This window comes from Saccostrea echinata, unplaced genomic scaffold (genome assembly GCF_033153115.1).
Source record: "Saccostrea echinata isolate AGI-Se365-2 ecotype Australia unplaced genomic scaffold, CSIRO_AGI_Sech_v1 ptg000034l, whole genome shotgun sequence".
Classification (NCBI taxonomy): Eukaryota; Metazoa; Mollusca; class Bivalvia; order Ostreida; family Ostreidae; genus Saccostrea; species Saccostrea echinata.
Genome location: NW_026889783.1, coordinates 6,657,590 through 6,673,304, shown reverse-complemented (window position 1 = coordinate 6,673,304; position 15,715 = coordinate 6,657,590). Strand labels below are relative to the sequence as shown.

The window sequence follows — 15,715 nt, the reverse complement described above, 5'->3', positions numbered from 1 at the left end:
CTGACCTGATGGGGGTGTCCTGTCTAGTACAGTGGCTGATATATACACATTGGAGTTATCGTAATCTAAGCGTACGTCCTGTACTCGGATGTATGACACCTGAAGGATCTCTGCGAATTTTGCCTGAGCCTTGATTTTCATCAGGTTTTCATCAGTTTTGTAAAAGACTCCTATTTTGGGACAAAAAAATATTAAATCGGGATAATAAAATAAAAACTAGAATATGACGAACTTTTTCAAACGCATAATCATTATGCTCTTTATTGCAAGTTTGCTGTGTATGAGTTGCAATTGTTACTGTATTCTGACTCAGAATTGTAAGTTTGCTGTGTGTGAGTTGTATTTGTTATCGGGTATTCTGACTTGGAATGGTAAGTTTGCTGTGTGTGAGTGGTAATTGTTACCAGGTTTTCCGATTAGGTATTGTAGGTTTGCCGTGAGTGAGTTGTTTTTGTTACCGGGTATTCTGACTTTGAATTGTAAGTTTGCTTTGTGTGATTTGTGTTTGTTACCGGGTATTCTCAGGCCCGTAGAACGCGGGAGGGGGTGGGGATAGTATTTTATTTTAGTAAATTAGCAAATTTTCCTTTAGATGCTAGTTGTCCCCCCCCTTTTTTTTTCTTTTTTTCAATTTTGCTTTTCAGATAATTTTGGGAAGTTGTCCCCCCAATGTTGGTCGGTTTAGGTATTTTTTTTTTAATATGCCCCCCCCCACTTTTGAAACACTTGCTACGGTTCTGTTTCTGACTTGGAACTGTAACTTTGCTGTGGTGTAATTAAGTTGTATTTGTTTCCGGATATTCTGACTTGTAATTATAGGTATGCTGTGTAATGAGTTGTATTTGTTTCCGGGTATTCTGACTTGGAATGTAGGTTTGCTGTGTGTGAGGTGAATTTATTACGGGTATTCTGACTTCCAATTGTAGGTTTGCTGTGTGTGAGTTGTATTTCATACCAGTTATTCAAACTTGGAATTGTAGGTTTGCTGTGTGTGAGTTGTATTTATTATCGGGTATTCAGACTTGGAATTGTAGGTTTCCTGTGCGTAAGGTTGGTTATATTTATTACCGGGTATTCTGACATGGAATTGTAAGTTTGCTGTGTGAGGTGAATTTATTACCGGGAATTCTGACTTGGAATTGTAGGTTTGCTGCTGCCGAGTAACAAGAAGACACGTCGAACAAACTGATGTCTTGATCCTCAAACACGTAGTCCACAAAGTTATAAGTTACAGAGTACTCAGGGGAACCGTCCGTCTACAGAGAAGAGGATAAGGCTTAATGCTGTAGTAACCACATTAAGTATTTAGCATTTTATTTTTTCATAAAGAAGATGGGTGAACAAGGCGTGCAGAATGCCTATAGCTTCAGATATTAATAAAATCACATTCAATTTTTGAATTAAGTATTTAAAATAAAGTTCTCATTATTGAAATTTATGAAATTATGACCAACAAAACTTTTCTGATAAAAAAAGATCTCGGAAAAAATTATTCTTTTATTAAAAAAATAAAATGGTATTCGTGGGATTCGAACCCCTAACAATAAAAACCCGGAGTATCATATTGCTTTGAGACTAGCACGCTAACCACTCCGCCACGCAGCTTCTGTAAATAGTGGCATTTAAATCGTGTTTGTGATATGACCCTTGACTTAATGGACTTCAAGTATTTCTCGGAAAGATGCGATTGTTTTGACATAAAAGTGTACTTTTTAGGTATAGTGGGTCTTTGCTCCATGTTTTTGTTAACCAAAAAATGTATATTTTTATGCAAACTTTTAGGATCAACTTTCAAAAAAATGGAGCGAAGACCCACTCATATCGAAAAATTTTGTTAAAGTGTGAGAAAATGATCCTTTTTGTCCTCTTTAGTGTTTGTGTGCTATTTCGTAGGCTAATAATTTCAGTCTTTGTGAGATTTTTGTAAATTGTAGAGATTTCACAATAAAATATACTTTAATGTTAGATGAAATATCAAAGAAAATTTTTATTTAATTGAGATTTTATTTTTCACTTATGTTTGTCGCACTATAGGCACTTCGCCCGCCTTGTTCACCCATCTTCTTAATTTATTCAATTTTTGACATAGAAATTTACTTACACCTAGAAGTGTTACTAAAAGTTGATATGGTACATCAGTAGGATCATAACTAGAACTGTCTATCGAAATCTCTGAAAAATCTTCCTGTAAATTTATTTAAATTACGTATTAAATAACTATACTTGAAATTTCAACACATTTAAACAAATGTACAAAATTTTCTATTCTCTAAATGAGATTCACATAAGAATAATTAACATCTTTTTCACATAATGTTGCAAAATTTACTGTTTTATATGAAAAGATTTAACAATTTAATACAAAACTATTGATATATGTTCAAATGGAACTGAACTTGAACAGTTTGTATTTCATCATGTAATGGAAAATAAAATATGTAACGAACAAAAAAGACAAACAACATTCGATTTATAGCAACTGAATGAAAATCAGTAATCTTACTGAGAGAAAGTAATAGTCATATGTAGCATTCTTAATAAATCCATTAGTGTCCAGGTAATCCGATCGAATACCACTGAAAACATCGCACATGGCATTACCACGACAACGCCTCTATGAATTAAAAAGGAGATATCAGAGAAAGACGTATATGTTTCTATTTCAATAAATCAAGTTTTTTTTTTGTTAAATCACCTTTTTTGAAATCAAGAATTTAAGATCTTTTCCTTTAAAAATGTTATTTATTTTATAACAGATTTGTTTTTTTTTATAGCAGGAGAAGTTACATGAACTAAATTTTAATTAATAATTTTAAACATATATGATCAAACAGATAAAATCAATTTAATTCCCCTTACCTGACCAACATAATCATAATTAGTGTCTAGTTTTAGAAATTGAAGTGGGTTCTTCATGTGAAGGGAATATCCGGATTTCTCAGTTCCGTTCCCGTAAAAGGTTTCATGTGATTCAACGCTGTCTATGGAGCCATTACTTAGAGGAAGTACAGAACAGTTACCGATGACCAAATCCTTAATATACCGAACGCCTGAATAAAATATATATTTGATTTATAAGAAAGGTATTTGATTTGAAGCATAAATTTGCAGGAAACTTTTCCGAAGAGAAAATTTAATTTGAAAATTTTATAAAAAATTAATAATTTTACAGCTTGTAAATTCAAAGTGCATGTAGATTACAACACAATTTTTTGGCGTCCATTACCTGCGTTGTAATCGTGAACTTCAGAAAGAGGGTTCTGAGAATAAGTGGGTGGTAAGTTGGCTAAATTCTTGTAGTCATACCGCACAAGCTTGTAGTTTTCATTGTAATATACCTATAACAATAAATAAGAAGAAATGGTTCGGCTAACTGCCGTAGTATTTAACATGTCAAGATGACAATTCCTTTAAAGACCATCCCTTTGTAGATACTTACTATACTGGTTTGAACGTTTCCATCATACTCTGATATGACCTCTAGTCGGTAGTGGTAAGCCTTAGAATTAATTATTCCTACCATCTTCTTTGTCGGTTTTCTGTTTGCACAATAAACCCCAGCAGGTGTCTGAACACATACAATTTTATTTTAAAAGTAAACTTTCAGGTATTGAAATATGAAAATAAAAGATAATGGGTATTAAATGTTTTCCCAATTTTTTAATAGAAAACTTAAAATGTACTTTCTCAAGTTAAAAAAAAAGGGGACACACCTCAAAAATTGTATCCTCAACAGTTAAATCTAGCCGGAACTCAAAGTAGTCATAAATGTGGTGAAACATCCGTTGAGTGGAGTTCTTTGTCACCTGAACCCCGGTAGCCTCGGCTCTGAGGGGAAGTTGTTGGTAAGAAACTGGGTTCACCCAGTCCATAGCTGACATTGCCAAATAACAGGATGTTATAATGTATCTTAAAGTATGATATTTATAATTCTTGTGGATTGATAACAATCTTACCCGTAAAATAATAATCCAAAAAGAAAGTGGCATTAGGATTTGGCCATGATAAGCATGCTCGCCAGTGATCGGCATTTATTCCTCGTACAAGTGATTGTCCCATATATGTCTAGAGAAAAAAAAATCACAATCAATTGATTCGGTAAACGAAGTAATCATTTGTAAAAATTAGTATAAAAACAATGGTTTAACAATTATGAATCATCTGTCAAAATACTACCCAACGATAGGTTTTATTTTGGCTATATAAACAACCAATTTGCGGTATGCTGATTTTAAACGAGATTGTTGAACATCAACTTGTTTGTCAGTTACCTGCCTCGATTTAAGAATTGATCGTACTCAGAGCATGCTAGGATACATAAATACCCATATGCAGGTGACAGTGGTATGTTACTACATAAATAAGGGAAGTTGACAATGAAAAAGCTCAGGTTATTACATTTGTCATATAGTTTAGTTGTTACTTGGCCATGAACGTGTATAGTCAGTAAAACATCCAAATATGAAACGAATGTGGTATATTCTGTGCTGTTTTTTATTTCGAGTTCGAATTATAATGATAGAAAATTCAATACCCCCCTATCTCTCTCTCTCTCGTTCATTTATCGTTTCTAACCTTAATAATATTACGATCTCGAGAATTTATGTCCTTACCTGGCCGTACGTCTTCATAAAATGCAGAGCGCCATTAGAAGTAAATGTGTGGGGAACTCCATTCTGTATTTTATTTCCAAATAAGAAACTGTTTGGGTCGTGTAATAAGTCATTTACCTGGCACCGTCCACCTGAAAGACAGTCAAAGGCAACTAATTTGTAGTGAGAGTTTTGAAATAAATGAAATATATGTCATTTCCCTAACAAAAAATACTGAAGTAAACTACAGTTAACTATAGTAAATCAACGTTTCAAATTTATTACAATATTAAAAGTTTTCAAAGTTATCACTATAATGTCATAGTGATCACTATAGTAAATTAAAGTTTTTAAAGTAATCACTACAGTGTGAAAGTTTTCACAAAATTAAATCAAAGCTTTCAAAGTTATCACTATAATAGTAAATCAAAATTTTCAAAGTTTTCACTATAGTTAACTATGGTTTTCATAGTTTCAACGTTATCACTATAGTTAACTATAGTAAACTATAGTTAACAATAGCTAACTATAGTATTTTTTGTAAGGGTTACGTTCATTTCATAAAGGAATGTATACGTTTTTGTGTGTATAAGTCGATAACTGACCCAAAAGGAAGTGATGATTCATAGTATTAAAAGTTTTTTCATCGGTACTATATCACTATCTAGCTCAAACGTGATATATATACAGATACTGTAAACTTCACAAAAACTTATGAATAAACACTATATTACCGCTTTTAGACATTCCGACCATTTTCCTCTTGCTTATTTATATTATAGTGTTATTATTTGGATGTACTATGCCGAAATAGTAGTCAGGGTTTGACACATGGTGCATGAGCCGGAGGCGAGTGCACTATGTGTCAAACCCTGACTACTATTTCGGCATAGTACATCCAAATAATAACACTATTATAATTATTATGCTGACTGTTGTTTGTATACGACAATTTAATTAAATTCTCAAATCCCAAACCTGTTTGCAGACGTTAAATCTAAATGAAAATTTTCTTGAACATTCTTTGATCAAGCGTTATATCAAAAAGCGTTTTATTGACTCCGAAGAACCAGTTCATGTTACGTTGCAATTTTGGTTACTGAAAAATTCGATTATTTGTTAGAGAATTTTTCTTTAAGATCCTTATCAATAATATCAGTCTTTTAGAAATTATATTCATTTATTTCTTGTTTTGTGACAAATGTATAAAAACTACGTTTATATACTTGAAAATACATTCCCTAAAGTAGCGGTGTTTGTGGCGTAATCGTTTACGCGTTGGACTGACGTTCTCGAGATCGTGAGTTCGATCCCCAGCGGTGGTGCTAAATACATTTTCTCTAGAAAAGACAGCCGTGCACTATTTCGGCATAGTATGCTTACGCTATATAAATCCTTAGAACACTATGCGAAAATAGTTGGGTATTGATTATATAGAGACAAACTGACAGGAAGCATAATAATGAAGTTTAGTCATGCTAAGGCATGTCTGAAGTAATGATAACCAAATGTGAATACAAAAAATAGTTTAGAGGTCACTCGAGAGTTGATGCGCTATGAAGATATAACTCCGGATTTTACCAGTACATTTAAGCATTGAATCATTATTGCAGCCCGGAGGACCGGGCTGCTCTATACATATAAGTTTAAATGTTGGTATATGGGGATTGAGGTGGGAGAAGTTATTCAGAATTAAAGGTTTTCTAAACATTAAAAAGATTGTTAATCAGAATGTTCTTTCCCTTTATAAATTACGAGATACACAATATATTTACTTCCATAAAGTGAATCTGTAAAAATATATATGTTTTTCATATTTAATATATAAAGTTGCTTATCATTTACTATCGAAAAACCGACAGGTCCCTTTTTATTAGAACATCGAATTTTACTTATCGCATAAAAACGTAAAAACGTACTTTACACAGTTCGTGTTTTATATTCTTAAAGTGAAAGACATTTCTGAAAATAGGTGATGCATGTGTCTGGTTTCAATTTATATTTTATGCAGCCAACATTTATTTGAGGAATTGATAAAGTTTAAAAGATTATCGTTTTTGTTCGATTTTCATCCGACTATAGGTTTTCAAAATATTCTCGACTATCGTCTCCATCATTTAGACGCATGCCTTTTTCACATATATCGAAGCGGTTTGATAATCAAGACTCATTTCCATTGTTTACTTTATTTATTTCCCGGGCGACAATTGATGGTTACATCAATGTTTTCTTGTTTTTTGAAAGATATAGTCTCATAACTGCAACGGTGTGTGCAAACAAATTGAGTAACGCGTGTTAGCACGTTATGGAAATCTGTTTGCACACATCGTTGCAGTTATGAGACTATATCTTTCAAAAAATAATGATTCAATGCTTATATTTACATTTTTTAACTCCTTGCCTTGACTGCAAATTGACTTATATATCCAAATCCCTGTATTATCCTTCGGGTAAGTTATAATTAGGCTAATGGAAGAACCGTTGCAACAGCCTCTGTTGAATGTGAGCGTGAATTTTGATTTTCGCTTATGACGTTGCACTTCCACGGCGTTCAACGTTTGTGACGTCAAAATAAAACGCATACTTTAACCTTTTGACCCCCTGTCCGTGTTATGGTGTTTTGAATGCCGTAGCTTTCCTCACACTTTATAAGCAAAATGCATATTGAATGTAAATATGTATGTTTATTACTAACTTCGATAATATGTACATGTATCTATTGTGAAATTAATTTTTAGTAATTCTTCTAAGTCTATGCAAAAGACATCAGACCATCGGACCTGACCGATGTGCAGTGCCTCTGGCCTGATGTGTCATTTTTTACACCGGACCAGTATGTCTGATGTCTCAGTGTCTGGTTTTGAGCTTAACTATTTCGACCCGGAGTCATTTCAATGTTTGTTATGCCCTGTTCACACGGAGAGTTTAATTCGAATTTAACCTTTAGTTACTGCGTATTAAATTTGATCCGCGTTCACACGGAGAATTTAATGCGAATTAGTTTAATTCGAATTAGTTTACTGCGCATTAAATTACTTCGCATTAGCTCCTTGTGAACGCTAAGCGAAGCTAATTCGAATTAGATTTTGACGCATGCGTAAGGGCAGAATTAAGTCACAGGCGACATGTCGATGGTCAAATACTTGTGCTATTTTTGAGTGGAAAACAAAGGAAAATTATGTCAATCACTAAAATGTGTACAGACACTATGACATTTTATTCAATCTAATTAAAATTAGATCTTCCATTCGCTCCCCGATTATTTTTTGTCGCGAGGAACTAAAAAATCGGGGAGCGAATGGAAGATCTAATTTTAATTAGATTGACATTTTATTATACTTTCATGTTAAATACTAAAATCTGATTGGTTTAGACGCATATAACAATCCGTATTATTATACTTTCATGTTAAATACTAAAATCTGATTGGTTTAGACGCATTTAACAATCCGTAATGTTACCCTCAGCGTTAGCAACACACTTGACAACGGGTAACATTACGAAAATATCACATGCGTTCAAATCATGCGCATACGGTTCACCGTAGAATTCTCAAAACGTCGGTTGTGCGTTTGAAAGAAGCCGAATAAACGACGTCAATAAAAGCTTGCGTCCGATGTAGCTTACTTGAAAACAACAGACGACAGACGAAACATCCTTGCGAGTGCAAAATTTAGACGATAAAACTTTTTGAGTATAGCAAACAAACAATATAGAGGTTGGTAAATCTTTTCCGAAGCTTTCTTACTGAGAAAAAATAGAAGCGGGGAGTTTGAAAGCTTTCTAAGCGTGAACTTAATCTCCGAATTTTTTTTATGACATCCGAAATCAATAAGACATTCAGTATAATAAAATAAATAGTGCACGTTTTTGAGGGTAACAGTTGAAATTGACACCCCTCGGAAAACCATTGTCAACCTCCGCTGAGGCGTCGGTTGACAATGGTTTTCCTTGGGGTGTCAATTTCAACTGTTACCCTCAAAAACGTGCACTATTTATATAATGTTATCCTCAGCGTTAGCAACACACTTGTCAATGGGTAACATTACGAAAATGTCACATGCGCTCAAATCATGCGCGTACGGTTCACCGTAGAATTCTCAGAACGTCGGTTGTGCGTTTGAAAGAAGTCGAATAAACGACGTCAATAAAAGCTTGCGTCCGATGTAGCTTACTTGAAAACAACAAACGACAGACGAAACATCCTAGCGAGTGCAAACTTTAGATGATAAAGGACTATTTATATAATGTCAAATGTATATCTGCTCTGCACAAAATGACGTGATTTGTAAATGACGTCATAATAGCCTTACTGAATAGCCTTGTTGTAGAAATAAAATTTTAATTCGCATTAATTTACTTCGCATTAGCTGTCGTGTGAACGCAATTTAATTCGCATTAGTTTGATTCGCATCATTTTACTTCGCATTAATTTACTGCGAATTAAACTCTCCGTGTGAACAGGGCATTAAACTCTCCGTGTGAACAGGGCATTATAATTAAAAAATACCGTACAATTCCAAATACGTAAATAAATGTCATTAAAACCGCATGGACCGTCCATCGAATTATGTGGGAGCGATCCCTGGTAAAAGGAAAGCTATTAGGCCTATGTGTTAAATGATTACACAGAACCGAATGTCCTGTGTGGTCCAAAAAAACTTTCACATAGACTGTCTTCTAGTTCATTCTAGTCAACAAATTTTCCTGATGTTTTCTTTTAATATACGTGTTTGTTTCAAATTGTAAAAGTTTAAAGGCACCTAGATACATATAACTCTAACTTAAATATATAATTACAAGTCATATTAATGCTTTACTAATATTATTTTAAAAATCTGGAATTTGGATTCAAGAGCAAAATAAAACTTGTTTTACCGTGAACGTAGAAGAGTTGATTGTCGGTATAGTCGTACACCAGTGTGTCTGGCGTGTTGCCTTCTGAAGCCATAATCAGAGTTGCTCTGTCCTTTTGACTGTTGAAGTACTCCTGAGCAGACACTGTCATTTTCTTGTCAATAATGTTGGCCTCCACTCGGGTTTGAAATGTTCCGGGTAAGGTCGGGAAAGGTGGCGCTAATGTCGATCAAATGTAACGGTATATCACATACTGATACGGCATAAAATAGATTATTTCTTAATAATTATATGTTACATTGCTATCAACCTTTCTTTCAAAATCTTGATGATCCATGGATTGTTAAATTTTTTCCTAAGAAAACACATTTTTATACTACATAAACAAGTGTATATTATTTTGAACACTTACCATTGGGAGCTGGAGTAGATACAGTAGTGTTGGCAATACAGAATGGGGTAGCATTTGCGACCGAAATCAACTGCAGGACGAAAACTAACTGGTAAGCCTTGAAATGGAAATTGTTAATCAATGTGAAAGTAGAAAAATGTGTTTCTGTATAAAAGTCTATCAGGAATCGTTAGGCACTATTAACACTTACGAGAGTGGTTATTATAAAGGCTACCTTTTGTGTTAGATATATTCACAACCTGTGGTGTTTCATGATCTTTATGTTTGAATCGGAGACGGTAAAATTTTGGTTGGGATTTATGTCATATTGGCACTTTCCATCTTCTATATTTATATTACTATTTGAATAGCTCATTCAAAGATGAACCACTTATAATTACAAGAGTACATGTATTTTTTATCGTGGTGGTTTATCATTACTTTGGTGAAACGTATAACTAACTCCGGGTATCCAGAGAGACTAATAAGGAATAGCGCAATATGTATGTTTTCCTCATATTTTTAAAGTAGAAACAAGAAATATCACGGAACATTTTAGTCTTTGATATAAAACAATAAAATATGTGGAGATAACGAACAGTATTCGAGCTCAAAAATCCATTAAACATTACATAATAGGAGCAGAGCAAACACGGACATCTAAGACATCAGAGGTGGGATCAGGTGCCATGGAGGAGTGAGCATCCCCTGCCGATCGGTCACACCCGCCGTGTGCTCCTTGTCATGATCGGGAAATAACAATTTAGTGTATAAATAATGGCCTAACAATTAGTATGAAAAACATCAGTCAGCATTTGACTTAGTGAAAGATTGTATTAGCTGACAAGGTCATTGTATCGACCATAGAACTTACGAAATGATGACTTTAAACGAGACTGCTGATATCCTTGTTTCATCAACTAGTTTGTCAATAACTTACCTCGTTTTAGAAATTGTTCATTCATAGAGCATGCTCTAGATATCGAACCAACTGAGAGATACATGTATAAACCCCGTATGCAGGTGATACGGGTATATTGCTGCATAAGTAAGTGAAGTTGACGATTGAAAAGTTAAAGTCATCACGTTTATCATAAAGCTTTGTTGTTAGATTACCATTAACGTCTTTTTCTGATAAAATATCCAAATATGAAACAGATGTGTCAGACTCTATGGTATCTTTTATCTCAAGCTCACCGGGATATATCGTGTCGACATAAGAATGGAAATAACCATTGTTAATTGACAATACGTCGTCGATATATCTAAATGTCGAGTTGAAGGCCACAACAAGTGTTTTCTTCTTCTCATGCAGAAGTTTTTTGAATAAATTCTGCTTCATATGAATACAAAAATAGGTCTGCTAATAATGCAACTGGTACCCATTGGAATTCTAATAGATTGTTGGAAGACCTGGTCTCCAAAAACCACATAGATATTGTGAATCAGAAATTCGAGCATCTTTTTAATGTCAACTTCAGAGTACTTGTGTGTACAATCGGATTGTTTTTTAACAAAGTAATTTTGCAAATGACCAATGACAATTGTCAATATTACTTCAATTTCATTCATTTAATATAAACACCCGTGTCAAACGATCATACCGCATCTTCTACTTCAATGTTGTGCTAAACTCCGCGTAAATCTCATGATTTAGACTGTTTAATTTCTTTCGTGCAAGGTATTACATATTCATAGTTGCTTTTTTGTTTTAAATCCTTTTCAAAAGAAAAAGTAAGCCAGTGAAATTAATCGAAAAAAAGCGTCATTTTTGCTGGAAAATGTGTGAATACATCGTTTACTGACCCACTTAACACTTGCCATATACTAGTATAAGTAAATTAAACCGATTTCATATTCCACAGATACCATGGATGATCTAGCAGTATCAGCGGAAGTATCTTCCTAAGCATTTTCCAGTAATCCATTTTAGTTGATTCTTGTCTTTTCAAGAAATAACAAAAAAATATGCTTTCCAGTGAAAATTTAAACGATGTGACCAAAACCAAAAATATCTCAAAATCTTTTAAAAGTCCTTCGCATTCAATCTCTGTTAAACTTTCCTTAAAATGCTGTTAATAATTTCTTTGATATTACAGCATTTGTAGTGCCATCAACTTCAGAAATGTTCTGAGAATGCCTTGATGTGCTGTTCTTTTATGATGTACATGTAACTGAATTATAGAGGTTCCATAGATAATTCTTTTATAAGATGAAGCACTTCCTTAAGCTTCTTATAAAGACGGCTTATAGGTGTTAAAAGTATGATTAAAGATCATCTTTAAGTCATCCCTAAGCTAGCTATCATTTAGTATAATACATATATATACACACCATCTTAAAACTATCATTATGCCGTGCTTTAAAGATGGATTATAGGTGCTTAAAGGTAGCTTTTAGACAGTCTTCAAGCCACAATTAAGCCAACTTTGAGCCAGACGTAAAGGTTCCTAATATCCAGGATAATATAAAGATGGTGACACCGGGGACATACCATAGCTATGTGCTTACATTTATTTATTTTATGGTTCGTGCAATCAGAATTTGACTTTTTAAGGACCATCCAGGAATTAATTGCACTGCAATATATTCTTTCATTCTTTCCATCCAGCTTTTTACACTTCATGATTCTTGTTTTATGTAACCCCCTAAACAACATTCTATTTTTAGAATAAATGTTGAATTTTTTGAAATGTGGACTCAAAAAACTGCTTTCTAGTCGTTAAGAAATTTTCTCTGTAAAAAGATAGAAACCGATCAAAGCATACAGGGAAATAATTAGAAATCACTTTTTGGTATTGTTACTATAGGAAACAAGAGGCCCATGGGCCACAACGCTCACCTGAGTCAATATGGCCCTGCTGTTCTTTGTCAGCAGATTTCTTCTTCTATATATTCATACGTAAAGCTTTGATCAACTGTTCTAGGCATAACCTATCCCCATTTGCCATGTTTTGAATGAAATTGAATCTAAACTTTCTGAGGATGCTTCTATATTCATATAACTAATCATGGTTTTGCTGTTCTTGAAACGGAATTTTAAAGATGTCTGCCATCCTACCCTGGGGGGAAGGAAGGGAGGGGGGGTTCAAGATTTGAACAAACTTGAATATACACTACCTAAGGATGCTTCCATATCAATATGACTAATTATGGCTTTGTTGTTCTTGAGAAGAAGATTTTTTAAGATATTTCTTATATATATTCTTTTGTTAAACTTTGATCCCCGATTATGGCCCCACCCTACTACTGGAGGATGCCTTGAACAAACTTGAATCTACAATACTTGGGGATGCTTCAATATCAAAATGACTAATCACGGCTTTCCTGTTCTTGAAAAGATTTTAAAAGATTTTTCCTATTTATTCCTATGTAAAACTTTGATCCCCCATTGTGGACCCACCCTACCCCCGGGGGTCTTGATTTCGACAAATTTGAATCTACACTACCTAAGGATGATTCCATATCAATATGACTAATTGTGGCTTTGTTGTTCTTGAGAAGAAAATTTTTAAAGAATTTTCCTATATATTCCTATGTAAAACTTTGATCCCCCATTGTGGCTCCACCCTACTCCCGGGGGTCATGATTTGAACAAACTTGAATCTACATTACCTGAGGATGATTCCATATCAAAATGACTAATTGTGGCTTTGTTGTTCTTGAGAAAAAGATTTTTAAAGAATTTTCCTATATATTCCTATGTAAAACTTTGATCCCCTATTGTGACCCCACCCTACCCCCGGGGGTCATGATTTGAACTAACTTAAATCTACATTACCTGAGGATGATTTCATATCAATATGACTAATTGTGGCTTTGTTGTTCTTGAGAAGAAGATTTTTAAAGAATTTTCCTATGTATTCCTATGTAAAACTTTGATCCCCCATTGTGGCCCCACCCTACCCCCGGGGGTCATGATTTGAACAAACTTAAATCTACACTACCTGAGGATGATTTCATATCAATATGACAAATCATGGCTTTGCTGTTCTTGAGAAAAAGATTTTTAAAGAATTTTCCTATGTATTCCTATGTAAAACTTTGATCCCCCATTGTGGCCCCACCCTACCCCCGGGGGTCATGATTTGAACAAACTTGAATCTACATCACCTGAGGATGATTTCATATCAATATGACTAATTGTGGCTTTGTTGTTCTTAAGAAGAAGATTTTTAAAGAATTTTCCTATATATTCCTATGTAAAACTTTGATCCCCCATTGTGGCCCCACCCTACCCCCGGGGGTCATGATTTGAACAAATTTAAATCTACACTACCTGAGGATGATTTCATATCAATATGACTAATTGTGGCTTTGTTGTTCTTGAGAAGAAGATTTTTAAAGAATTTTCCTATATATTCCTATGTAAAACTTTGATCCCCCATTGTGGCCCCACCCGACCCCCGGGGGTCATGATTTGAACAAACTTGAATCTACACTATGTAATGAAGGTTTCCCATAAGTTTCAACTTCTCTGGCCCAATGGTTCTTGAGAAGAAGATTTTTAAAAAAAGACACCAAATTTTCACTTATTCTTAATTATCTCCCCTTGGAAGAGGGCATGGCCCTTCATTTGAACAAACTTGAACCCCCTTCTTCCAAGGATGCTTTGTGGCAAGTTTGGTTGAAAATGGCCCAGTGGTTCTGGAGAAGAAGTCGAAAATGTGAAAAGTTTACAGACGGACGGACGGACGGACAGACGGACAGACGGACTACGGACAAAATGTGATCAGAAAAGCTCACTTGAGCTTTCAGCTCAGGTGAGCTAAAAAGTGTCGCACCTCTTCCTTAAAATAATATAAGGATTTTCCTTGATTAATCGATTACATTTCAACTTATAAACATTATCAACGTTAAAAAATATCACATTTCTTCCTTAAAAATTATTAAAGATCTTTCCTTATTAATCGGTTACATTTCAACCAATAATTGCTTTTATTTTTGGCATGTATGACTAATCAAAATAATGAATTAAATAATTGCTTTTCAATTCTTTGTTTCCAAGGTTACGTATGAAATATATGGATATAACGAACAGTATTCAAGCTCAAAAGTCCATTATACAATACAAAATAGGAGCAGAGCAAACACGGACCTCCAAACATCAGAGGTGGGATCAGGTGCCATGGAGGAGTGAGCATCCCCTGCCGATCGGTCACACCCGCCGTGTGCTCCTTGTCATGATCGGGAAATAATGGAAAAATCCGTCGACAATTCAGTGTGTAAATAATGGCCTAACAATTAGTATGAAAAACGTCAGTCAGCATTTGACTCAATGATAAATTGTATTTGCTGACAAGGTCATTGTATCGACCATAGAACTTACGAAATGATGACTTAGACGAGACAGCTGATATTCTTGTTTCATCAACTTATTTGTCAATAATTTACCTCGTTTTAGAAATTGTACATACGTAGAGCATGCTCTTGCGTATCGAATCAACTGAGAGATATATACCCCGTATGTAATAGTTGCTTTCTTGAATATTTCTATCATGCGTATAAGAAATCGGGTTTTTGACTTTTGAAAACAATTACTGCCATTTTTCTAATTGCTGCAAATGATATGAGGTTTTCAAAAACTTTAACAAGCTTGAATAAAATTCTGTAAGTACTAGTATGTGTGCCACTGTTCCTATATGAAAGTGAAAGTAGTTACAGAGAATTGCTCTTAATTTTAAACATTGATGTGAATCCTAATAGATCAAGTAAAAAAATTGAATGAACAATCATTATATTTCAGAAATCTTACAATATTTGCATCAAAATTTGTGTTAATATTTTCGTCGGAAAAAAAGAATAGCTGACGATCGAACTCCCGATATACTTTTCATTACTAAGTATATAAAGCTCCTTCTGCTTTATAAAAGAT

At 34.2% G+C, this 15,715-nt stretch overlaps 1 protein-coding gene across 1 annotated transcript in view; it reads right to left on the bottom strand.

Annotated features, from left to right (window-relative positions):
- Window positions 1–15,387, bottom strand: part of LOC133199318 (uncharacterized) — a 28,330-nt gene extending 12,943 nt beyond the window's left edge. Inside the window, exons 1-13 of the mRNA XM_061335131.1 lie at window positions 15,382–15,387; window positions 9,862–9,958; window positions 9,471–9,668; window positions 4,614–4,744; window positions 3,957–4,065; window positions 3,714–3,874; window positions 3,440–3,568; window positions 3,227–3,338; window positions 2,860–3,050; window positions 2,504–2,614; window positions 2,102–2,185; window positions 1,121–1,256; window positions 6–170 (exon numbers count right to left, since the gene is read on the bottom strand). Of these exons, the coding sequence (XP_061191115.1) occupies window positions 6–170; window positions 1,121–1,256; window positions 2,102–2,185; window positions 2,504–2,614; window positions 2,860–3,050; window positions 3,227–3,338; window positions 3,440–3,568; window positions 3,714–3,874; window positions 3,957–4,065; window positions 4,614–4,744; window positions 9,471–9,668; window positions 9,862–9,958; window positions 15,382–15,387 (1,630 nt within the window). The remainder of the gene's footprint in view (window positions 1–5; window positions 171–1,120; window positions 1,257–2,101; window positions 2,186–2,503; window positions 2,615–2,859; window positions 3,051–3,226; window positions 3,339–3,439; window positions 3,569–3,713; window positions 3,875–3,956; window positions 4,066–4,613; window positions 4,745–9,470; window positions 9,669–9,861; window positions 9,959–15,381) is intronic.
- Between the last annotated feature and the right edge of the window lie 328 nt (window positions 15,388–15,715).